A 26,630-nucleotide genomic window follows, 5' to 3' on the forward strand; every position below is an offset into this window, starting at 1 on the left:
TGACTTCATGCCCTAAAGTGCCTCCTTCAAACTACCGATTTATAGCATAGTCCAAAGCATTGCACAATTAAATCTTTAAAGGTTATATCCATAAATAATTCCAGACAGAACTACATCTTCTCTAACTTTGAATTATTAAAATACATGATTATTTGGAAGTAAACCAATAATATTGTAGTTTTTCACTTTGTTTGTGTTTGTGTTCCCCAGCATTCTTTGGGAAGTACCTGAATGAGTATAATGGCAGCTACATTCCTCCGGGTTGGAGAGAGTGGGTGGGCATGGTGAAGAACTCTCGCTTCTACAACTACACCATCTGCAGAAACGGCGTCCGAGAGAAACATGGATATGACTACTCACAGGTATGAGTGTTTGTAGCTTTAGAAGATCTTGTCAGGCTTGGGTGTCTATCGATCAGGTTTCTGCTTTTCAGTGTGTGTTTGTGTATTACACTCAGTCAACCTCTTTGTTTTTGGTAGAAGCCTTCAGTATGCTTAACAAAAACCCTCTTCCATTACAAATGAGTTTTCTGCAACATTTACAAAATCTGTTTGCAGTAGTTCATCAAAAAAGAACAATTTAAATAGTTTATTACTAATAAAAAACAAGTCTTTCCTCCAAATGTATTTCCTCCACTTTAAGTTTCTGAATCAGTTTCTCTGATTTTGCTATTTATAGGTATATGTTTGAGTAAAATGAACATTGTTGTTTTATTCTATAAACTACAGACAACATTTCTTCCAATGTCCAAAGAGAAATATTGTCATTTAGAGCATTTATTTACAGAAAATGAGAAATGGCTGAGCTTTCAGAGAGTTTAGGAGTTCAGAAATCAATATTTGGTGAAATAATCCTGGTTTATTAACAGTTTTCATGCATCTTGGCATGTTCTCCTCCACCAGTCTTACACACTGCTTTTGAATACCTTTTGCCACTCCTAGTGCAAAAAATCAAGCAGTTCAGCTTGGTTTAATGACTTGTGATATATTCTTCTTGATCACATTCCAGAGGTTTTCAATTTGGTAAAATCAAAGAAACTCATAATTTTTAAGCGGTCTCTTGTTTTTTTTTCCAGAGCTGTACATCAATTAAATGACTAGTGCAGTCTCAGAATGATTCAACCTCAGAATAGAATCTGTAATCTGCTACATTAGTCACATCAGAAACCTGAACTTGCTAGGGGTTTGTGGACCGTGATATTTGATTGTCAGAAATATGGCTCAAGAAAGTTGTCTCTGGCATTATTTGAACTTACATATCTACACTGATTCCAGTCTACAGAAGAAGGTTACAGAAGAAGTCCTGGAAGAGTATGGAGTACCATCACATTTGGCTGACATAAACCCTTAGAAAAACTTTGGCAGGATTTGAACTTAATATTAGTGAATTGAAGGTCATTGCCCATTAGAAATGGGGTAAGAGTTTTCTTCAGCAATGCTGCTGTTAGTCTTAAATGAATGAGTCTGTCTATCCCTCTAATATTTTTAGCAGATCAACAGCAAAAGATTAGAGGGTTAGAATTTAATAATTTAGGACTGCAGTAGTTATTACACAGTAAGTCACATTTTATGTTGAATTCAAAGAAATGAATCATGTTAGTTGTGTTGAGATAAACCTGCTGAGTGGTCTAAAGTGGTCTAAAGTGGTTGCTGCCACTATGATCGGGAGATCGCTGGTTCGAATCCCGGTCATGCCGCTTGTCATCAGCTGCCGGAGCCCCGAGAGAGCACAATTTGTCCTGCTCTCTCTGGGTGGGTAGATGGCGCTCTTTCATCTCATCTCAACAAAGGGTGATGCTGATCAGCACAAGGCATCTGTGAGCTGATGTATCGGAACCGAGTTGCTGCGCTTTCCTCCGAGCAGCAGTTGGAAAAGAGGTGGTGGCTTTCTTCACATGTGAAGGAGGAGGCATGTGCTAGTCTCCACTCTCCTTGTGTTGCAGCTAAATGGGTGGGACAATTGGCCTAGATAAATTGGGAGAAAATGGGGAAAAAATTTTGTAAAATAAAGTGTGGAAGTACATATAAGATGCAAAATGCAACCTTAGCCTTGAATCCAAGTTCCAACTTGTACTATCAATATCCACAGGACTGATATGAAAACTTGTGTTTATCCAGATTTAAAACATTTGCTATGTTTTTTAAATCACTCGGTGATATATAAATCTTTAATAAATGTTAAAATAAACATAATTTTAGATGTTTTCTGTTACTGTCATTAAGTAACATAATCTTAATTGTCAGTAAGAAAACACAGCAGGCACCATGATTAATAATTTTCAGCTTCTTTCCTTCTTTACCGAGTGGTGGATGGCGGCTCTGTCAGATCCGGATAAATATTTTAAGCTGTAAAATCACAACAAAAAAAAAAAACACACACACACGTTGGGTTTGGTTTTGGGCGTAGGCATGTTTATACTGGGAGCAGTTAAACACAGCTTGTTGGGAAACCTCTTGGCTGATATGCATGTGTAGTCAAGATGGAAATAAATGGAACATAATCCGTGGATTAACGCTTCACCCTGGCGCGTTCCATCATCATCTGCATGTCTTTTGGATTCCTCATCTTTTTTTCTCTGATTGACAGCCCTGTATCTGTTCTATACCCACCTTTTTTTCTCATGCAGGATTACCTGACAGACCTCATCACCAATGACAGCATCAGTTACTTCCGCATGTCCAAGAAGCTGTATCCTCACAGGCCGGTGATGATGGTCATCAGTCACGCTGCCCCCCACGGGCCGGAGGACGCAGCACCCCAGTACACCACTGCCTTCCCCAACGCATCCCAGCACATGTGAGTTGTACACACTGTACTTACACTATTGTTAAGTTTGTGCACTATTCAAATGATGGATTGTATGCTTGTACATTAAGGGATGAGCTTGATTAACTGATTAACTAAACAGTAATTACACAATTATCTATTTGATAAGTAAAAAAATATTATTATATGACTTCTTAAGGTCTAATTTCGTTTTCATTTCAGCAAAAAGAAACAATTTAACCCATAGCTCAGTATGTATGTAATAAATGAACACATGTAACACATCAGTCAAAAATATATATATAAAACACTATTTACTCTTTACTGGTCCAAATTGTCATTTTATATGTTTCTTTGGACCCTGTCTTACACTCTTACGTGCAAGGTGTGTTGCAATGCTCATTGCTATCTTACACCTCGTAAACTGTTTTTTCACACCTTTCTCCTGCGCTGATTAAATAGCAACAGAGATTACGAATATATTCACGCCGATGGGTGTGGTGGTCAGGAAATGAGGTGTGTTGACTTACATTTCTGGCAAATTAATACCATGGCAAAAGGAAACACAGGTATGCCACTAACTGGTTAGGACCTAGACGACAGTCAACTGTCAGATGTTCATTGCAATCTTGGCAACGCAGGTGCACCGTGCACAGGTGAACCACTTTTACATCAACAATAAACAAAACAGCATGAACACACAGGCCAGTTACCTCTGCTGAGAAGTTTAGAAGCGCTACACTGTTTAAATAGCAATCTGCCAAAGTCAGAGCACATCTGGCTCTTAAAGGGAATGGCAAGTGACACGCTAATTGTTTTTTTTTCACGTTATGCACGAAACTCACCCATGATTAATTAAGAGAATTAGTATATGCCTGTGCAAAGCGTATTTTTTGCATTCTCACAATAGCAATCTCAGGAATTGCAGCAATGCGAGTGAATTTATCTAATAAACACAAAATGTAAACAAACACAACACAGTATAAATAAACAGATAAAGAAACTGGAATAAACACAGAATACACTAAGACTGAAAGCAAAGAAAGACCTACAACCAACAGATGTAAAAGAACCAACCAAGGAAAAAGAAAACACAGGGCTATAAATACAGACACAAGGCGGTAAAAAAAAAATTGGGAACACCTGGGCAAAGATAACAAGGGGGGAGGGGGTGGGTGGAGCTACAAATGAAACACAGGTGAAAATACTTAAGACAGAGACACAGGAAGAACACACAGGACTACGTGGTGAATGACACAGGCATAAAGGAGGAAAGGTAAATAAACATAAAAAAAAGAAAAAAATCTGTGTCAAAATCATCCTTTAAACCACTATTAAACACTGTAAACTCAAATAAGCTCACCACATAAAAATTAAAGCATTTTTCATCACAAAAACAAAAAAAACAGGAATTCATAAAAATCTAAACAGGAAAACAAACTCAAAAAGCAAAAATAAGAACAAATCAAACGGTTTGATCTTATATCAGATTTAATACACATTTATATAACGCACCACCACAACATTATTGAAAAGATCCGTTCAGTAGCTAGCATGTACAGCAGAATTTCACACCCACTCCTAAGAAAAATTGTGGGAATGGGAATGTCTTGTATCACGCGGTCATTAAAAGCATATTTAGGGGTGTCATATTGAGACCTCTGTTATGAATGAATGAGTTCTTGTTCTGAGCTGTTGTTGGAATTCTGCTGGATTTTATGAGCTCACCAAAAGCCTGGGTAGTGGAGAAGTGTGTAAATTGGCGCGTATAAAGATGTCTTTATGGAGATGAACAGCACACGCAGACTGTAGCAGAGAGGAATGCGTGTAATGACATCAAACAGCTGCTGGAGATGTGTGCTTTCTACTGTCCGGCGTGTCGGATTTTGCACATGACAGCACTTACACGCTCTTGGAAGAGTGTCCTCCTTCACTGTGACATTTCTCGGGGCTCGTTTCTCTCTCTCTCTCTCTCTCTCTCTCTCTCTCTCGCACTTTCTCCTGCTCTTCTCTAAACAATGCAACAGCTCTCTCTCTCTCTCTCTCTCTGTTTTTCCATTTCCAGGAAACACAAAACACACTTCAGTTCCTCTCCTCACACACATTTGTGAGCTATTTTGTCTGTCCGCTGTCGAAGTCTCTTTTTCTCTCTTTTTTTCACTTTTTCTCAGTTCTTCAGAGTTGAAATCCTGTCAGCACGTGCTGGTGTTGTTTGTTTAGTAAGAGATGGATTTGCAGGCATGTTCCTGTGCTTCCTGTGTTTCCTGCAGCTGATCTAAACCCTGAGCTTTCTCCATGCTGGAGAAGTGTAGTGTAGACTTACACTATCCAAGCCTAAAAAACATATATAATAAAATACCCTATTTTCTGTACTATAAGGTGCATTTAAAATCCTTTAATTATCACAAAAATCATCAGTGCGCCTTATAATAAAGCCACTCCGCTGAAGTGCAGACTTATACAGGAGTTTCAGTTTAGTTTAGTAGCATTAGCCGCTAAGCGCTAGCTCTTTTGCCGTTCAGAAGTGAGTATTATCAGCCTGTAGCCTGCTGCAACTAGCAATTCAGGAGCAGCATTAGCATTAGCTGCTAACCACAGTGTGCTAGGCGCTAGCTCTTTCAGTGTTCAGAGGTGAATATATTGTATTGTATTCTGTGTGTTTATCATGTTAAAACAAGCTACTCAGGACAAACTGCTAGCTAATTTCGCCCTGGTTAACCTAGACACTCCGAGTTTCCCAGTGTACTAAGTGCACTAAGGCTGGAGCATTAGCATTAGCATTAGCTAGTGACATTTCCCGGGGCTCGTTGTCTCTCTCTCTCTCTATCTCTCTCTCTCTCTCTCTCTCTCTCACTTTCACCCGCTCCTCTCTAAACAATTCAACAGCTCTCTTTCTCTCTCTCTCTATTTCCAGAAACAAAAAACACACTTCAGTTCCACTCCTCAGATAACATTTGTGAGTTTTTTTTTGTTTTGGAAGAGATGAATTTGCAGGCATGTTCCTGTGCTTCCCGTGTTTCCTGCAGCTGATCTAAACCCTGAGCTTTCTCCATGCTGGAGTTCTAACTGACACTATCTAAGCTTAAAAAAAACAAATCTATTAAAATACCATATTTTCTGTACTATAAGGTGCACTTAAAATCCTAAAATTATAACAAAAAGTCATCAGTGTGCCTTATAGTAAAGCCACTCAGCTTAAGTGCAGACTTATACAGGAGTTTCAGTTTAGTATAGTAGCATTAGCTGCTAAGCGCTAGCTCTTTTGCCGTTCAAAAGTGAGTATTATCAGCCTGTAGCCTGCTGCTAACTCCAACTAGCAATTCAGGAGCAGCATTAGCATTAGCTGTTAACCACAGTGTGCTAAGCGCTAGCTCTTGCACTGTTCAGAGCTGAGTACTATCAGACTGTAGCCTGTGTGTTTACTGTGTTAAAACAAGCTATGTGGCATGAACTGCTAGCTAATATCGCCCTGGCTAATACCAGAACACTCAGGGTTCCTCAGTGTAGCTCTATCGGGCGGCATTAGCCACTAGCGGTTAGTTGCTAATGCTCCAGGCTTAGTGCTGGAGAAATTTGGGAATCTAAGCTTACTGTAAATAAACCGAAGCACTTTTTTCACCCAAATAAACAGTTTTCAGGAGAGAAATCTGTGTAGATTAACATCCAGCACTCGTTTGTCGTTTTTTTTTAAGAATTGCAGTTTGTATGCTTAGCTTTACCTAACTTAGTAAATTAATCCCCAATACCCTGCAGCGAGACATGGTGAATTATAAAGGAAACATGGCGACATCCCTGTTCCTTTCTAGTGTTGCATATTTCTCCACTATTATATCATAATGATTATAATTACATTATAATCCGATGTGCCTTATGTATAAAGACAAACCAGAAAATAGATATTTATTGATAGTGTGTCTTATAGTGTGAAAAATACTGTAAGTTCAAATTAAATTGTTTAACCTTTCTGTAAAAAGAAAATAAACACAATTTTGTACTGTTTCCCTACAAAAAAACTATTTCTTATACCTTGCTGTTAATGGGTTAATGTATATTAAAGGGATAAAATGTCTTATCCTGTCAGCGGGTCATAAATCAGTCATTGTGAAATTCCATCAGTATATGTGAAGCATTAGTGGTTCAGCCAAGGCTGTTCAAGTTTAGAATTGCTGCATTTCATTGATTTTGCCATTTTATAATATTTGATAAAACAGCCTTGATGTTAAGAGATTACAAAAAAATACATCAATAATATTTTATCCAATAAAAGACAAATAGGAATGGAAATTGAATGGGATACTGAGTACAATGGAATAATGAACAATTAAGGTTTAAGATTTTTTTTTTCTTCACGAAATGTATTGTGTCTCTCAAGGAAACCAGTGAGTGCAATTAGTAGATGTACGTAGGTGATTCTAATAAAGTGGCTAGTGAGTTAAAGCTCAAGATTGGTGTTAACTGTTCAAAAACTCTTTCTTTGTCTTTGAATGTTGCTTGGTTGTATGAACAAAGGAATGTTTGGAGAAACATATATGATGCATTAAAGCCCAAGAGTACTGTTCCAACTGTTAAGCATGGTGGTGATAGCTTCATATTACAGGGCTGTTTTTTCTGCAGGTTGAACTGGTACAAAGCATAAAGTGGATAAAATAATGAAGATGTAGGACTATGGGTCCAGTGAGTGGAAGTGAGTGGAACATAAGCAACTGTGAAGCTAAGAGACAATGAAAAAAATAATCAGAACCATTGCACAAATATTGTTAAAAGCCAGAACAACAGTTTGGAATGTACTGAAGAAGAAAGTCGTCACTGGTGTACTAAATACCAGGTAATGACCAAGGAAATCCACAGCAGTTGATGACAGAAACAACTTTTAGTGACATTAGCGACAACCTCCAGAGAACAGGAAGGAAGGTATCTCAATCTACTTTTCACAGAAAACCTTATTAACATAAATACATAGATGAAAACCACTATTAACAAGGTAAATAGGAAGACCAGGCTGGAATTTAACAAGACGTACAGAGACAAGCCCGTAGACTGATTATGAACTGAGTGATGAGACAAAGATTAGCCTTTTCCAGTGTGATGGAAGATGAGAAAGAATCTGCTCAAGGTTCCAAACATACCAGCTCATCTGTGAAACACAGTGGAGATAGTGTCATGGTTTGGGCTTGCATGGCTTATTCTGGGATGGGCTCATTAATCTTAGTTGATGTTAAATGTACAAAAATAGTTAAAACCAAACTGATGATTGGATGATTGGAAGTAGAATGTGAATATTTTTTAACACATTGCCTAATAATTAGTAGTAGAAGGTAGGTGTTTCCAATAAAATGGCAAATAAGGTAAAAGGAATAATAAGGAAGGTGTTAATTCTTGAATACACAAGATGTGTATAGAGTATACGTGTCTGCAGGAGCAGGATTATCTAAGATGTGTTGAGTGGTTGTCTGACCTTTCTGGGTGTCATCTTCTGTCTTTATGAGGCACAGATCCAGACAGATATAACGTCTTGAATGTGACACAGTAAACAAGCTCTGCAGACGGATGGTGCAATCAAGAAAGACATGAAAAGAGAGTTCTTGTTGGAAATGAATCAAATAAGTTAAAACAGAATGTGGGAAACACATTCATTTTCGCTTTCAGTAAAAACTAATGAGTAAGAATCCCAAAGCACACGAAATGTTGTTGGACCTTTTATTCCGTTTGATGGCGAAGTGCTTTAATGCAAGCTTCAAAAAGCACGACTCTCTGCGTGACTGTGTGTGTGTGTTGTGTGTGTGTGTGTGTCTAGGTGCGTGGGTGTTTTTAAGCCTGCTTTTGGTTTAATAGGCCTCTTAAGTTTGTCAGAGAAAAGAGCAACTCATTACAATTTGTTAACTTCACTTTAGCACTCTGCTAAAACATCCATTAACCTCCCAGAGTGGCAGATCAAGCATGTGTGCGCGTGAATTAGAAAGTGCACTGTTTTCTTTTCTGTTACTTGATTTTGTCTGTCGTTTTTCACCCATGTAAACACTGGGTGAAAATCTGTCCTTCTTTATACTTTTACTCTTCTTCATACTCTTATCTTCTTCATACTTAATGGAATGTGATCTAATGTGATCTAATTTACTTACGAGTTTCTTTGATTTGACCAAATTGAAAAACCTCTGGAATATAATCAAGAGGAAGATTTATGATCACAAGCCATCAAACCAAGCTGAACTGCTCTAATATTGTTGCACAAGGAGTAAAAGGCATAAAGTGATTCAAAAGCAGTGTGTAAGACTGGTGGAGGAGGAGAACATGCTAAGATGCATGAAAACTGTGATTATAAACCAGATCTATTCCACCAAATATTGATTTCTAAACTCTTAAAACTTTAAAAATATATAAACTATGATTCCTTTTAGCATTATTTGAGGTCTGAGAGCTCTGCTTCTTTTTTCCAGCCGTTTTTCATTTTCTGCAAATAAATGCTCTAAATGAATATATTTTTATTTGGAATTTGGGAGAAATGGCTATTTGTAGTTTATTGAATAAAACAACAATGTTCATTTTACTCAAACATATAACTAGAAATAGCAAAATTAGAGAAACTGATTTAGAAACTAAACTGGTCTTTTTTTATTTTTTCAGTCTTTTTATTTTTCCAGAGCTGTACATCAATCAATCAATCAATCAACCTTTTTTTTTTTTACTCGGTAATACATTGAGGGTAGAGGACTAAAAATTTAAGTAGCTAAAATAATACCAAGATTATAAAGAAATTGAGATAGAAATAAAATAAAAGGTAAAACAAAAGATAAGGACAAAATAAATTGAATAAAAAGTTAAAAGACCAAATTTAAAACAGGGGTTTTAGCACCACTGGACCACTCTGTGCCCCCTTTCGATAACAGTTTTATTAGGTGGTTGACGTGGCTTCGTCTCTGAAATTGAGAAATTGAGCCCAGAGCATCAATTCGGTTCAGCAACAGTTTTTTATGTTATTTACAGAGAGAGTACATTTAAAGAGGAGAGAAACCACGTTTTTAGGACGTTAAACTCATTGAAATTCTTCTCTTGCACTTTGTCCTTTATGTTCTGTAATCTTTACCCGGTCATGGCGTAACAGCCCATCCTGTAATAGCAGCTGGCCCACCGTGGAAAGCTGTGCCCCTAAAGTACTTCCTCAGCCAGTGGAGAGTCTATTCCACCATTTTACTCTAATGCTCCATGAAGAATCCCAGAACCCCCCCACTGTTCTCCTTAAGTCCACTTTTTTACCCATTCTAATGACCTCCCGCTACCATAACATTCCCCACAGAGCTCGCTATTCCATCCTCACTGCTCTGTGCTTAACCCCTCAGAAGCTTATAAATATTCCTGGCATATATTTAAATATGCTATTTAAATATAGCTACATAATTAATGTAGTATTAATGGATTAATTTCCTTATGATTAACATTTCTATTTTACATTTATTCCGCACTTCTCTCTCTTCTTTTTTTATTGGTTTTGGTGTCAAACTAAATAAAAATAAATATATATTCATTCATTCCACAAATTGAAATTGAAAGTGCACTCTCTCCTTTTCTATTACTTGATTTTGTCTGTCATTCTTCCCCCAAACACAAAATTCGAGAAAATCTGTACTTCTTTATACTTTATTAATTTAATGTAAATGGATGATCACAAGCCATCAAACCAAGCTGAACTGCTTGAATTTTTGCACCAGGACTAAAAGGCATAAAGTTACCCAAAAGCAGTGTGTAAGACTGGTGGAGGAGAACAATAGCTATACATAGTGTATTCATTTCATTTTTATTAAATTCAGATGCTTAGATATCTCCTTTTCTACAGAGGAGCACGACTGTTGTAGTGAAACTGGAATAGCTCTTCTTACGTAACCTATGGAGAGCCTTTCAAGGAACACACACCATGGGGGTCCTCGGAGGGTTAAATAGCGAGCTTGCTTTGCCCCCTGTGCTGCAACAATAGTGTATTTGATTAACCCCGTTTTGCTCTCGGATTAAAGTAATGCCCAGCAGCTAGCCCGCTAGCACCCACTCGTATTCTCAGCGCCGCTCTTTAGCGGGGCTAATCCCTCTCTCTCCTCAGCGAGGGGGTCCTGCCTCACCTCTTCACCTCCCACTATAATCAGATTTCCTTATTTCCCTTCAACAAAAGGGGGAGAGAGGGAGAAGCAAAGAGGAGAGAGATAGTGTGTGTGTGAGAAACAGAGAATAAGAGAGAGAGAGAGAGAATAACAGTGAGACAGAGTAAGAACCAGCAAGAGGAAGTTACAAGTAGAGAGAAATTTAGAGAGAGAGAGAAAAAGTGAGAAAGAGAACAAAATAGACAAAAAGGAAAGAATTAAGTTTAAAGTTGGAAAAAGAGTAAGAAAAAATAAGAGAGATAGAGTACAAGAAAGTCAGATTAAAATAGTAACAAAGACACAGTTGCAAGAAAAAGTATGTGAACCCTTTGGGATTACTTGGATTTCTGCATAAATTGCTCATTAAATGTGTTCTGATCTTCATCTGAGCCTCACACAAAAGAGCTCTCAGAAGACCAACATTCAAGAATTGTTGACTTGCATGAAACTGGAAAGGGTTACAAAAGTATCTCTAAAATGATGTTGATGTTCATGAGTCCACGGTAAGACAGACGGTCTACAAATAGAGAAAGATCAGCACTGTTGCTACTCTCTCTAGGCGTGGTCGTCCTGTAAAGATGACTGCAAGAGCACAGCGCAGAAAGGTGAATGAGGTGAGGAAGAATCCTAGAGAAATAAGATAGAGAAAAATAATTACAGTGAAAGCAAGCAAGAGAAACCAAAAAGAGAGATGCTATGAGAAAGAAAGAGAGAACAAAAGAGAGAGAGAAAAAAGAGTGAGACAATAAAGGGTGTAAAAAAGGGTAACAGACTGGGATAAATACCTATATTGGGAGTTTGAGATAGCAGGAATGAGAGACAGAAATCAAAAAGACAGAATAAATAGAAAATGAGATAGAAATAGAGAGAGTGAGCAATTGAGAGAAATCGAGATATACAGAAAAAAAACTATTGATAATAAATTAGAAAAAAGAGAGTGATAGACAGCGAGTAACATGTTGTAATAAAGATTGAGAAACAGTGAGATAGAGAAGTGCAAGAGTGAGATACCAAGCAATGGCAAGTTAAAAGGACAGTAAGATAAAAAATGAGATAGAGAGAGAGAAAGAGAGAGGGTGAGAGTAACAGAGTGAGATAAAGATTGAGATAATGAGAATAAGAAAGAAACTAAGAAAGAGCAAGTTAACAAAACAGAATTAAATAGAGAATGAGATAGAAATAGAAAGAGCGCAAGAGAGAGTAAGCAATTGAGAGAAATCGAGATATACAGGACGAAAGCTATTGATAATAAATTAGAAAAAAAGAGAGTGATAGACAGAGAGTAACATGGTGTAATAAAGATTGAGAAACAGTGAGATAGGGAAGAGCAAGAGTGAGATACCAAGCAATGGCAAGTTCAAAGGACAGTTAGATAAAAAAAATGAGATAGAGAGAGAAAGAGAGAAGGCGAGAGTAACAGAGTGAGATAAAGATTGAGATAATGAGAATAAGAAAGAAAGAGCGCAAGAGAAAGTGAGCAACTGAGAGAAATCGAGATATATAGAAAGAAAGCTATTGATAATAAATTTGAAAAAGAGAGTGATAGACAGAGAGTAACATGGTGTAATAAAGATTGAGAAACAGTGGGATAGTGACAACAAGAGTGAGATACTGAGAAATAGCAAGTTCAAAGGACAGTTAGATAAAAAATGGGATAGAGAGAGAAAGAGAGAGGGAGAGAGTAACAGTGTGAGATAAAGATTGAGATAATGAGAACAAGAAGCAGAAACTAATAAAGAGCAAGTATAAAAAAAGACAGAGGCAAATAGAAAATGAGATAGAAAGCAAGAGAGAGTGAGAGAGAGATAGAAAGAGAGATTTTTGAAAGGATTAAAAGGATTATAATATATGGACCAGTAGAGTACACGAGGGAGGAGGGATGAGGTGATGAAGATGACGCTGAAAAGACCTTCCTGTGAACTCTTGCATATAAGAGAGAGAGGGAGAGAATGAGAGATAGAGAGTCAGAAAGAGAGAGAGAGAGAGAGAGGGAGAGATAAAGAGCGATAGAGGGATTATTTTATCTCAGGCTTACAGAAGTAGTTTGACAGATTAGAGATGCTGTTGGGGTGACTTCCCGAGTGCAGGAATGTGTGACAGTCCGGGACTTGTGCAGGTTTCAAGGTGATTTCTCATCAAAGTGAACTGAAGAACTGAACAGCGTGTTCTCATGTTCACGTCCACTGTTTCTCTAGAGCTGCTCGGAGGTGAAGGGAGTAAACAATGTGTCCCAGTGTTTTTAATTGCAACTTTCAACAGAAGGGCTGCCTCTGCGTGTGTGTGTGTGTGTGTGTGTGTGTTATTCAACTTGTCACTGGAGTAAAAGTTGCCCACTTCTTTGCGTAAAATTCTTACTCAAAAAATCTTGCAAAAATAAGAAGTAAAAAAAAAAAATGTAACCAGTGTGTTTTACATTTAACATTTTGCGTGTGTAAATTAACTTCTCGTGAGCAAAAAAAAGTTTATTGGTCTCAAGCTTCATTTTTCACCTTTTATCTCTTTTTTTTCTCTCGAATTCACAGCTCTCCTTGTGCACCATGCAAATTACCTCCGGCTGCAGTTTGTTCGCTCCAGTGAGGCTCATGCGCTCAAGTTTTAAAAGGGGTGTTTTTGACAGTTTGGGGGCGGGGTCAGGCTCACCTCCCTCTGCGAATGTTATTGACTGATCTCCAGGGATTGTGACGGACCGCCTACCTTCAAGAGCTGAAGGAGGGCGGAGAAAGAAGGACAGCAGGAGAGTTGGTTAGCTGGCTAGGCTCTCCGGCGCTGTTAGCCCTGGGTTAACGAGAGCCAGTCGCTCCAGGAGCTAACCTATTTTAGCGTGGCCAGCTAGCTAGCTATCCTGCTGTTCCTTCTCCCAAGGTAACTTGCATGGCGCGCCAGAAGACCTGTGAATTCGAAAGGAAAAAAAAAATGAAAAGGAAAAATGAAGCTCGAGAGTGATATTTTGTTCACCGTATACACGATTCCTGTTTTTGCTAGCAAGTTTCACATTTGTGCTCAGGAATAGTTAGTTTACACTAACTTGACATTTTTTTCACCTGGTATTTTTGCGCCTTCCGACTTTTGACATTGGTGTGACGCCATGCTGGCTAATCTAGTAAACCACCTATCAAGATGCCTTTTACTGTCTTCCTCACAAAAGCAGTGTGTAAGACTGGTGGAGGAGAACATGCCAAGATGCATGAAAACAGTGATAAAAAACAGGGTTATTCCACTAAATATTGATTTCTGAACTCTTAAAATTTATGAACATGAACTATGAAGTTTTCTTTGCATTATTTAAGGGTCTGAAAGCTCTGCATCTCTTTTGTTATTTCAGTCGTTTCTCATTTTCTGCAAATAAATGCTCTAAATGGCAATAGTTGTATTTGGAATTTGGGAGAAATGTTGTCTGTAGTTTATAGAATAAAACAACAATGTTCATTTTACTCAAACATAAACCTATAAATAGTAAAATCAGAGAAACTGATGGTCTCTTTTTTTAAAAACTGTATATAGAGAATACTATATACTGTTGAGACTGTTGAAAATAGTACTGCAAAAGGACTAACACCCCATATAGTGCATTTCTGTAATAGGGAGCGATTCTGAACAAAAAACCCAGTTGGTTTCTAATGTCATTTCAACTAAATTCGACTAAAAATCACATCCTCTCATAGAGAATGACTCTCGCCTGCTAGTGTGAACACAGGGTTAGTCTTTCTCATAAAAACACCCCAGAAAAAAGGCTAGTACCAGATTGATTTGTGGTCACTGTTATTGGTAGCTCTCTCTCTCACACACACACACACACACACACGCACACCCTGATTGAAACTGGAGTGTTGGTCAGAATTGCTGTCTTTCTGCTTTATTGGCAGAGAGATTGGATTGTGCCGGAGAGCCGAGGTGCAGCCTGTGTGAAATTCCCAGGCTTTTGGAAGCCCTCAAGCCTCTGGAGACTCAGTGTGTCAGTGTGTTGTGAAGAGTCTAGTGATGAAACAGTTTCAGCATGGCAAAAATGACCCCGCAGCGATTGAAACAGTGACCTGTGGAAGGCCAGTCCTGGCAGGTAGTGGAGAAAGAACTCCTGTGTTTTCTTCTCCTCCTCCTTCTTCTTCTCCTCAGTTTCTTAAGCCAGCATGTCAAAACACTGAAGGGTCCATAGGGTGTTAGACAGAACGAAAACATCCGAGTTTCAAAACGTTCCAGATGCTTCCTGTTCACATTTTATTGTATATGGAATTTAATGTGAAACGTGAGAAAAAAGCAATGCATTAATGTATCACCACACAAAGACCTTAAAATACAGACCAACCAGGGCAGAAATCCATTCATTTTATTCTGAGAAGTAAAGAGATTCAGAGATTTGATAATCTTTATGTAAACATGAACTATGTATTTAATACATAAACCCATACAAGCATGTCATTGGACCTCAGGGATTATATTGAAATACAATAAACATATAGGATATAGGACATTTTTGAATACAAGTAGTTTGGGAATTTTTCAATTGGACAACATGAAGAAAAGAGAGAATGGAGAAATGAATCATTATTTCAGACAATGGAGCCAAAAGTTCTACAAAAAAATCAGTCATTATTTTCATCTTCTACGTCTGCATTATGAAAAAGTCCTAAATTTGAGGTACTAATGCTACATTCTGTGAAAATAATGTGTAATTCTTAGGTACAAAAACATAATTCTGTTACACATAAGCTATTATTATAAGTTGCAAAGTCAAAGTTACTGTTTTGGGGATCATTCTGAACATTCTGATACAAAAAATGTCTTCCGTTTCAGAGATACAACAGATTCAAGATTCAAGGTTTATTGTCATATTTACATACAAAACACTTCTAGAACCTCTACGTCTGCATTTTCCTCCAGACTACAAATACTAACTAAGAATTATAGTACAATATAAATACTACACACTATAAGCACAAAAAAGAACAATATACAAATACTGTATTTATACAAATAGGACAAAAACACACAATATATATGCTATGTATGACACAGTCATGAGGTAATAATGAGTCAACATTCTGTGAGAATAAGTCGTTGTTTGGAGGTTCTAACTCTGCATTATTCAACAATTAGTCACTATTCAGAGGTACTTAGTCAACATTCTTTTACAATACATCATTATTTTGAGGTACTAAGTCAATATTCTTTTACATTAAGTCATTATTTTGAGGTACTAAGTCAGCATTATGTCAAAATAAGTCATTATTTTGAGATATTAATCAACATTATGTCAAAATTAGTCATTATTTTGAGATATTAATCAGCATTATGTCAAAATTAGTCATTATTTTGAGATACTAAGCCAGCGTTCTTTGACAGTAAGAGGCCTATTTTAGCGATATATAGGTGAGACGTCAATTGTGCTTCCCTGGATTAGGGTGTGTTTTGGGCGTAATGTGTCAACCAGTGTGCCAGTAGTCACTTTAAGATGCAGGTGCACTCTGACTTTGGCGCGTTCGTATCTTAACAGCGCATTGCTTTTGTGCATCTCAGCAAAGAAAACTGACCTGCATAATTAAACTGTAAAGGTGCGCCAGCAGCTCATTTGCAGAAACAGCAATGTTATTTTATTATTTATTCTGTTTATTGTTGATGTAAAAGATGGATTTGAGCACTGCAGCACGTCTATACGTCTGAGGGTTTAACGAGCATGGGTGTACCGCACTACACCCCGAGCTAATGCCTTGCAGACAGTGTACCTGCATAGCTAAAATAGGTATGGATGGGTGATTATTGACTGTTGTCAGGGGACGTGCGGTCATTGGGACATGTGTTTTTTTTCTGCCACCAAGATAGAAACACGCTAGATACAGTATTTACCTGAACACACCTCACTTCCAGACCACCACACCCATCAGCGTAGATATAGGTGTAGATTAGATTAGATTAGAAAAATAGACTGTTGATGGGGTGTAAGATAGCAACAAGCATCGCAACGCGTCTTGTGCAGGGTGTACAATAGGGCTCAATAAGCAACTTTTGTGGTACTATGTCAGCATTATTTGACAGTAAGTCATTATTTTGAGTTGAGTCAATATTTTGTGAAAGATAACTAATTATTTTTAGGTTTTGATCAATATTCTGGGAAAATAAAACACTATTTGGAGATACTGTGTCAAAACTTTTGATATAAAATTCTGAAGCAGAGAGGAGAAAGGATCAGAAAGGAAAAGACTCTTTAATTTCTCTTTTATTATTTTATATATCTCATCTTCATTCTGGATAATGAAGGAAATGACAAAAATACAGTTACAAGTATTAAGAAGAACCAGCCGAGGTGGTTCAGGCATTTGATAAAGATTCCCTTTGGTCACCTCCCATCGGGAATGTTCCAGACGTGACCGGCAGGCAGAAGACCCCGAGGCAGACCCTGGTCCCCCTGAAGGAATTATGTCTCCCAGCTGACCTGAGAGCATCTGGGGATCCTCCGGGAAATTGGCAGTGAAATCCTGAATATGACTATGCCTGCTGTGGTTAACGGTTATCACCTAATGAGTATCAACTATTTCAATAAAAAAAAAATGACAGGAAATGATTGAAGTATAAATTGAAATCATTGATTTGTACTGTACTTTTGCTTGAGTTAACAAACACAATTTTTTTAAAAAAGCTGCTAAAACACAAGTTCATTCTTCATGTATCAGTTTAAAAAGCTATTTTATTACCGTCTGAGAATGCTTCTCTCCGACACCAAGGACAGTGTGCCTCAACCCTGATCCTGGAGGCATTTTTCTTCTCCACTTGTTGACAAGAGTTTCCACAATGATCAAAATGTCATAACAGAGTGACCCACGTTGTGTTTTGAACACCAAAATACTGACTGTTCCTTCTCTTTTTTTTTCTCTACAGAACTCCCAGCTATAACTACGCTCCAAACCCAGACAAGCACTGGATCATGCGCTACACCGGCGCAATGAAGCCCATCCACATGGAGTTCACCAACATGCTGCAGAGGAAACGCCTGCAGACGCTGCTGTCTGTGGACGACAGTGTGGAGAAGGTACACAGGCAAACACACTGGCTTATATATATTTATAACTCGCTCTCCGGCCATATGCCATCTTATATCTCATCCATGATTTCTATAAACACCAGTAATTATCAGACCCGCTCTAGTGACCGGATCCCCTGTCAGGTTCCTAGAGTTTTTACTGAACTGGGAAAATCTGCTTTTAGCTACGGAGCATCAGCGAGCTGGAATTCACTACAGGAAACTCTAAAACTCAGCTCACTGGTGTCACTAAATCATTTTAAACTTTTTAAACAGCCTGTAACTGTTTTAGTTGAGTTTTTCTTTTACCTTGTTATGTATTATAATTATTTTGTCTTTTTATTAATCAAAATTTTAGATAAGTAAAATGTTTTACCTTTTTTCCCTTTTATTTTATTAATTTTATTAATTTCATCCTTTTATTTGTTTTATCACTGATTTTCCATTTGGCATTTTACCTTTTTATTTAATTGTATTTATTTAATTTATTTTCTTTCTCCTTATATTTTATTTTATTTAAATAATCAAAATATTTATTTTAATCCAGTGTTGCATTAATTTTTCATTAAGATCTTGCAGCATTAATGATAGTAGAGTCTGACCGCTGCACAGGCAGTGCCATCAGGGAAGAAAAAATCCATTGATGGAATAACCTGGTCTATGTTCAGTATATTCAGGTAGTCAGCTGACCACATTCTTTCAGCACATACTGCTGCTGAACCTAGACCTGACCAACTACTTACTTTTATTTTTTGGCCAGGCAGTGTATTTATTTTTATTTTTTGCTAAGAGTGTGTTATTTCATATCACCACCATATGATGATGTTATTTCTCTCACTCTCTGTAGATTTATAACGCGCTGGTGGACACTGGAGAGCTGGACAACACATACGTTATTTACACCTCTGACCACGGCTACCACATCGGGCAGTTTGGACTGGTCAAGGGCAAATCCATGCCTTACGAGTTTGACATACGAGTACCCTTCTACATACGAGGCCCCAACATAGAGGGAGGAACAATGTAAGTGTGTGTGTGTGCTCTGTAAGTGTGTGTGTGATGCTGCTCATCCATCTAAACAAATACACTTTAAGAATAGATACAATAGTCTTTTTTCAAGGACAGATGTGCACTAAGGTCAGGGCCAGGGTCGCTGCCTGGGCTGGGCTTCCGGGGCTTTAGCCCCGAATAATTATCCAGTAGCCCGGAACTGTTTGGCTCAGCTCAGCTGTATTATTAATAAGGAGATAGGCCACTGTCCGTCGTGTAAATGGAAAATCTCTTAACGCCAACCACGGTGCCGGTTCAAAGAGAAAGTTCCGCCTGTCAGGAGAAACAGCCAATCAGCTTACTGGTTTTAACTTAAGCCTTAAGATATATATATAATGCCTTAAGCTATATATATAATGCCTTAAGCTATATATATATAATGTTCAACGTGCCCTGATTTACCTGATCAGCCAATAACTATTTCATGTTGAAAATGTGTTTATTAATTTAGGATTGCAGGACTTACTGTAAGCTATAATGAACGAAAATTAATTTAGTTAACCAGTTAATTAGAAGCTGGATGTTTTGGATTTCTTTCAATAATTCGTTTTAGCGTGTCATAAAAGGTAAAAAAAAACAATTTAGAAACAAGTGAATTGTTTACATTGTTACACTGTTGCCTGAAATCTATTGTTGACATACTGTTTTGCATCATTTATTAAGGAATGGACTTTATTAAGGATGGAATATATCTGGTCCATGGCCTCATGATACTATTTTTAGGTCACCAAAATGAAATCAGAGAGCCAAAGTCCATAAGATAATCCAAAAATCAGGATAAAAAAAGACAACAAGGTCAAAAACACGGGCAAACAGCAGAATAATATACAGAGATAACGCTTAGTATGCACGGAAGGCAATACACGGCGAGGAGAAATGAAAAAAGAGTCTTTACATAGACCGAAGCACAGGTGAATCCAATCACCACACGGGCGATGTATCACGGCGTTGTGGCATGTGATCTGTGAGGTCACCATGTTTGTAGTCCATAGCGTTCTGTGGATTGTAGTCTTTTTGCTCCAAATCATACCTTAGCTTAGCTTAATCATACCCTGGAGTGGCAGGAGGGGCAGGAGGATTATTTGTGAATGATTTATTATTTTAATTTTGTATCTGCCAATTATTTATTGTATGTTTTGACTTTTCTTTTCTATCTTATCTTTTCTTTTACAAATGATGAAATCATTTAGATTTATTTACTCATTTCATTTATTCATTTGCAGCATCCTTTTTTTAAAGGAGCTATATATATATATAAATAAATAAATACATACATATTACTCACATATTTGCTTACCAGACATCAATAAGAGCTGCAGGATTCAGATATTCTATTTAATTTTTTTAAACTGTGATTGCTCAAATTACTCTTGATGACTCAAAAGAAAATACCATAAAATATTAATGAGAGGGAAAAAAAAGCTGTTTATATTTCAGTGAAATGGTGAAAGGCGAGTTAAGAGCGATTATAAATATCTTCCGTGCCTTTCGATTGCTCTGCTAATGGTTTCATTTAACAGTAGATTACCTCGATAAGTGATGTGGTCGAATAATGTGATTTATAGTGCGAGATTGTTTTATAATTGATCCGTGTTGCTGCTGGAGTCCTTCGCCAATGATATCCTTTGATCTATCTTGTATCTTGTGTTCGCTCATATTTCTCTCATCCTCTCTCTTTCTTTCTCTCTCTCTCTTTCTCTCATCCTCTCTCTCTCTCTCTCTCTGATCAGCGTTTAATGGCATTACCATTTAGTCTTGTGTTGCTGCGTGCTCCGGCTGCACTCAGCCCGGCTGAAAAGCTGATTAGTGGCTGCAAAGCTCTCTCATGTGAAGCTCATGAGACCAGTGGGATGGAGAGAGAGAGAGAGAGAGAGAGAGAGAATGAAAGACAGAAAGAAAACAAGAAAGAAAGAGCTTCTTTTGTCTGCTTTTTTTATCCAATTCTTTAAAATACACAGAAAGTGGGTGACTCTCAGTAGGTGAATTAAATCTTTATGAGATGCTGCTGACCTCAATCCTGAGCACTATGAAGGAGTGACAGTGCAAGCTGGAGGAGAAGAGAGGAGAGGAGAGGAGGGGAGGAGTAGGACTGTGCTGTACTTTGCTGAATAAACTGAAGAACAAGAAAGAGAGAGAGAGAGAGAGAGAGGGCATACAGTAGATTTTTATAGATGGTGTGTGTAAATAGTAGATGCTTAGTGTTTATGGGCTCTTCATTTGTCCTGCAAGAGAGAGAAAGAGAAAGAGAGAGAGAGAGAGAGAGAGAGAGAGCGAGAGAGAGAGTCCATCTCTCATGTTCCAGATTCTCTTTCTGGACCAAGGCCCAGGTCAGCACAGAATAAGCCTCTATCTAACAGGCCATAAAACTTTGAACTGAACCCAAATATAGGCCTAAATCAGAGCAGGCTTAAGTTATGGATTCGAATCTGACTGTATACCATGTTCAGCAACAACTGTAGACCAGACAAAACCTCCAAACTCCCAAAAAAGGAGGCTAAAGACAATCCAATTTCCAGTTTTTTGTACCCCTACCCCTTGTTCTCAATTATCTTCCCTTTGGAACAAGGGTACAAGAGTTAGAAGGGTAGATAAGGGTGAAAGCCTCCCACTAAGGATAGTAATAACTAATGGCTATAGCAGTGGAGCGCTAAAGTTCAGCAACCTAGCTGCCGCTTAACTAGTTAACTAGCTAACTTTAGGGCTTTATCGTGTATATCTTTAGAAAGAGGGCAAGTGGTGCAACAATTAATTATCTATGTTCATTCCGTAAAAGAAAGATGACCAAAGGAGGTTGCCCCCCTTACATATTAGCCTTAATAATACAGTTGATTCTAAATGTGATAATATAAGGTACATATCGTCGCTGTCCAATAAAAAACAAGTATCTCCAAAACAGCAACTTTACAGGAGAGAGAAAAAACCTTGTAAACTTTCAATGGAAGTCAATGTAAAAAGAGTTTATTCCAGGTCATTTTGCAGAGTTTCTATTGGTCCGTTCATCAACAAATTTTGGCACAGTGTAAGGGACAGTTTGTCTGTTCAAATTATGTAGTAAACTTAAAATTGACAAAAATGGAGATAAGTGTTTTTCATTGGACAGCAACGATATGAGTCTTGGAACCTTCCAAGGTTTCTTCCTCCTTCAGCTCTGAGGGAGTTTACTGGAGGATATGTATTATTGCCTGATTATCTGTCCTGCGATCACATTTCTTTAAAGCTGCTTTGCGACAACATCAGTTGTAAAAAGTGCTATATAAATAAATTAGATTCGTTTTTTTCAGTTGTTTTTTCTATTCCACCTTAAATGCTTCAGTGTCTGGTGATCCATTTAAGGTGGAACAGGAAAGAAACCTAGTTTGCCAGCTGGTGAGATTTGAAAATGGTCTTAAAACATTGAAACTACACGTTAAACTATATATAGTAATATATTGTTTTTGGTCACTTTAACAAGGTAAATACTCAAAAATATGGGTTTCTTTGGTTGCTTGTGCCGCCATCTTGCAGGTGATTCTCATATACCTTTGTTTAGAGTGTGCTTTTGAAAAATCTCCGTTTGAAGGGTCATGCAGCCTTAACATTTCACACTATCCCTTTGAGTTTAACAAGATTTGGACGCCCTACCCTTAGACATGCACACAAAAAACAGATGGGTATGGCTAGGTGGTAGGGCCAAGGGGTAAAATGGGATTGGGCCTAAGAAGCCATTTCAGTCCCCAAGGTCCATAAAATGCAGGAGCCCTTGGAAGTCTAAAAGAGGTGACTACAGTAATAAAATCACTATACTGGACCGCATATGTTGAAAAGAACCAGTGGAGGTGGTTCTGGCATTTGATAAAGATGCCCCCTTGGTCATCTCCCATTGGGAATGTACTCGACATGACCAGCTAGGAGAAGACCCTGAGGCAGACCTAAGACCTGCTGAATGTTTTAATGCCTCCCAGCTGGCCTGGGAGCATCTGGGGACGCTTTAGGATTCTCTAGCTGTTGGTTGTGGTTGAGGACAGTGATGCCTGGACTTTTTTTTTGTATCATATTGCCAGTGAGATCCTCAATTTAGTGGTTATTACCTACATTTAAAAAAAGAATTTTATTCCAGTAAAAATGTAAATCCTCTTTTTATACTCTACTGTCCTACTTAGTAATAAGTGTCTTCAATAACTGTGTAGTTACACATTAACAATCCGTGTAATAACAGCACAGCTATTGGTTAAGTTCACACTGATACATACTGATGTATTACAGTTGTACAGGTTATGTACTCGCACACATGTCAACAGCAATTTTGTGTGTAATAGAATAAAAGTACCTCCACTTTCAGTAACACGTTTGTCTGGTATGTAATTATTGCTGTGATTGTTTGTGAATGCTAAAAATCATAATTGCGTCCCATTATCATGAGACAAAATATTTAGCAAATCAATCTGTGAGAATTTGTACTTCACCAGTAGTTACACTGTTATTACATGAATTGAAAATGTGTAACTACACAGTTATTAGAGACAGTTATTAGGCTGTCAATGTTAAAACTTTAACGCACCTGATTAATTTGAAATTAGTAACACGTAAAAAAAAAAAATCGCAATTAATTACACCACCAAGTTTTACTCCAATTTATCCTGCCCCCACTCAAAGCTCAGTTTTGTTTTTTTTTCTGGAGCGGTCGGCTTGTAGTGAGAACATGGTCTGGTCTCGATCTGACCCAGCTATCAAATATTCTTCTTTTTAATCGAGCTAAACTGTTGATAAGGCACAGTTTAATCTGATATATTACAAGTCAAGTCAAGAGGCTTTTATTGTCATTACATCTGAGTACAGGTACACAGTGTGTTGAAATTACGTTCCTCCGGATTCATGGTGCAGCATGGAACAACAAGCAATACACAACATAAAGTGCAAGAGTGACGAGAGACTGCAACATAAAACTAAAACACTAAATAACAATAAATACAATAAATACAAAAGATGAGACAATTTAAAAGACAGGACAGTGCAGTACCGATACAGTATAATAAAGTGTATAGTGAGGATAAAGTGCAGAGATGTGTAACATACTGTAACATATAGAACATATATAATGACAGCAGTTACTGAGGGTAGAGAGTTTATAGTTTTTTGAGAGTGGCAGAAAATATTGCTGAAAGGAATAAAGACATTTCAGTCTCTGTGTGCTGAGTGTGTGTGTGTATGTGTGTGTGTGGGTGAAGTTCAGTCTTTGTGTGTGTAAAGGGTGGTGGTTGGGGTGTTCAGTTCAGTTTTGTGTGAGTGTGTAGGGTGTGTGGTGGGTGGGGTGGGGTTCAGCTCTGTCTCTGTGCATTGAGAAGTCTGACTGCCTGGTGGATGAAGCTGTTGCAGAGTCTAGTAGTGGAGGCCCGGATTAGCCAGATATTAGCCAGATATTATACTGCTATAAACAAACGCTGTCTCTGCTGCTTCATGCTGTTTGCACACTAAGAGCACGGAAGGTGCAGCGTTCACTGCTCACAGCCACAACGTCACTTCATTTACTACATACGTGCTGCAGGTCCCATAGAAATCAGTGTTTAAAAGTGCAACGGGCAATTTTTTGAAAAGAGCTCAAAAAGAGCTTGAAAAGAGGCGGTGGCTGATTTCACATGTGTCGGAGGAGGCATGTGCTAGTCTTCACTCTTCGTGTTTTGTGGCATCACTAGTGGTGAGTGATATACAGCTGTCTAGCAGCTGAATGGGTGGCACAATTATCCTAGCTAAATTGGGGCCAAAAAATGGGTAAAAATAGAAAAGTAGAAATAAATTAAAAATTATTATTATTATTATTATTATTATTATTATTAAAGGAAAGGAGAGATACTGTAAGAAACATCGCTGTGACATTTTTCCCAATGTAAATATTATACATATTATAATATTTGGACAATGATATAAGAACATCACTGAAACGAATAGGAAATATCTAGTTTTAGACAAATAGGCAAATATTTAATGTTTGATTTTACTACAGAGGGTATTAGAGATTGTATCCATTCATCCCTCTTTCATTGTTTTTTTGCCTCAACTTTAAACTCTATTCTCATTTCTTTTTACATTATTCCAGGCTTTTGTCTAACCACAGTGTCCACTGTCCAAACCCCCTCTGTTTCCATAGCAACCCCCACATCGTTCTGAACATTGACCTGGCCCCCACCATCCTGGACATCGCCGGGCTGGATGTTCCGGCGGACATGGACGGAAAGTCCATCCTCAAACTGCTGGATACGGACAAGCTGATGAACAGGTACGCTGCACACCGTGCTCTTTTCTTCTTTTAGAGTGCAGTAGTCCTTCTGCTCTGGATCGAACCCTAATCCACTTAATCCACTGGGGAATGGTGGTCCAGATTAATCCTTTGGCTCCTATAAATGCACTGGTAGCTTTCTTGGCTACTTTTCGCTACATGAACAATGGAACTTGTGATGTAATGTGTAGTGCTCCGTTTCTGTCCAGATGGTATATAATGAACCAAGCAGCCTTCAGAAGACAATAGATTAATTTAGTTAAATTAATGATTCTTTCTTTTTATTTTAATTTAGTCAACTTTTTTAGGTAAAAAAAAAACGATTTATGCATGAAAATGCGTAAATTCTAATAACTTACAATAGAAAAGAAAATCACTGATCTCTCCAAAAAGAGAGAAATGGTTGATATATGCAGATGGTTATACATTGGAATTTAACTGTTCATCTTTTTTCTGTCTTTTCTGTCTGTATTTTCAACTACATAGAACCCAATGGCAACCAACACCTGCCCTAAAGATCAGAAGCAGACACATCTATTTAACTTAATCATACAGCGACAAACTAATCCAGCTAAAGTATCAAAACTGTTCTGAACTTTATTAAGAAGAGGTTTAAAAACATATTTTACTTAATAATTACACTGCAAAAAAAATATTAGCATATGAAATGATCAGATTTCAAGGAAATACACCTTATTTTTTATCTTAAACAAGATTTGTTCTCCTACTAAACATTGTTATCAGTCTTACTTAGGATATTCACCTTATTTCAAACCATTTGAACAAATGCTTGTGTCCAAATTAGATTTTTTAAGTTCACTCATATTGAGACTTTTTTATGGCTTATTTTAAGACATTTTACTAAGAAAAAAATATTTTACCCCATTTGCAGAGTTTTTTTATTTTTTTTTTATTATTATTATTTTTTTAATATAAGCATATACATCTCAGTTTAGCATGGGAATAAGATCCTAAAGCATGGCCACAACTTATTAATGCGTGGGAACAAGATCCTAATGCAAGGCCACTGCTTATTAATGCCTGGGTACAAGATCCTAATGCATGGCCACAACTTATTAATGCGTGGGAACAAGATCCTAATGCAAGGCCACTGCTTATTAATGCCTGGGTACAAGATCCTAATGCATGGCCACTACTCATTAATGTGTCTGAACGAGACCACAATGCGTAGCCACAACCTTATTAAAGCATGGAAGCAAGATCCTAATTCGTGGCCTTGACTTATTAAGGCATGAGAACTAAAGTCTAATGAGTGGCCACAACTTATTAAGGTGTGGGTATGAGATCTTAATGCACGGCCACTACTTTTTAATGCATGGGAACGAGATCCCAATGTGTGGGCACGATGTATTAAAGAATGGGAACGAGATCCTAATGCGTGGCAACTACTTATTAATGTGTAGGAACGAGA

General features: G+C 37.7%; 1 protein-coding gene across 5 annotated transcripts in view; it reads left to right on the plus strand.

Annotated features, from left to right (window-relative positions):
- Positions 1-26,630, plus strand: part of sulf2b (sulfatase 2b) — a 345,428-nt gene that overhangs the window by 282,194 nt on the left and 36,604 nt on the right. For all 5 annotated transcript variants that reach the window (XM_049486337.1, XM_049486339.1, XM_049486338.1 and 2 more), the window contains 5 exons: positions 211-362; positions 2,627-2,796; positions 17,757-17,907; positions 18,746-18,921; positions 25,070-25,198. In XM_049486337.1, coding sequence (XP_049342294.1) covers positions 211-362; positions 2,627-2,796; positions 17,757-17,907; positions 18,746-18,921; positions 25,070-25,198 — 778 coding nt within the window. The remainder of the gene's footprint in view (positions 1-210; positions 363-2,626; positions 2,797-17,756; positions 17,908-18,745; positions 18,922-25,069; positions 25,199-26,630) is intronic.

This window comes from Astyanax mexicanus, chromosome 13 (assembly GCF_023375975.1).
Source record: "Astyanax mexicanus isolate ESR-SI-001 chromosome 13, AstMex3_surface, whole genome shotgun sequence".
In the NCBI taxonomy this organism is placed as follows: domain Eukaryota; kingdom Metazoa; phylum Chordata; class Actinopteri; order Characiformes; family Acestrorhamphidae; genus Astyanax; species Astyanax mexicanus.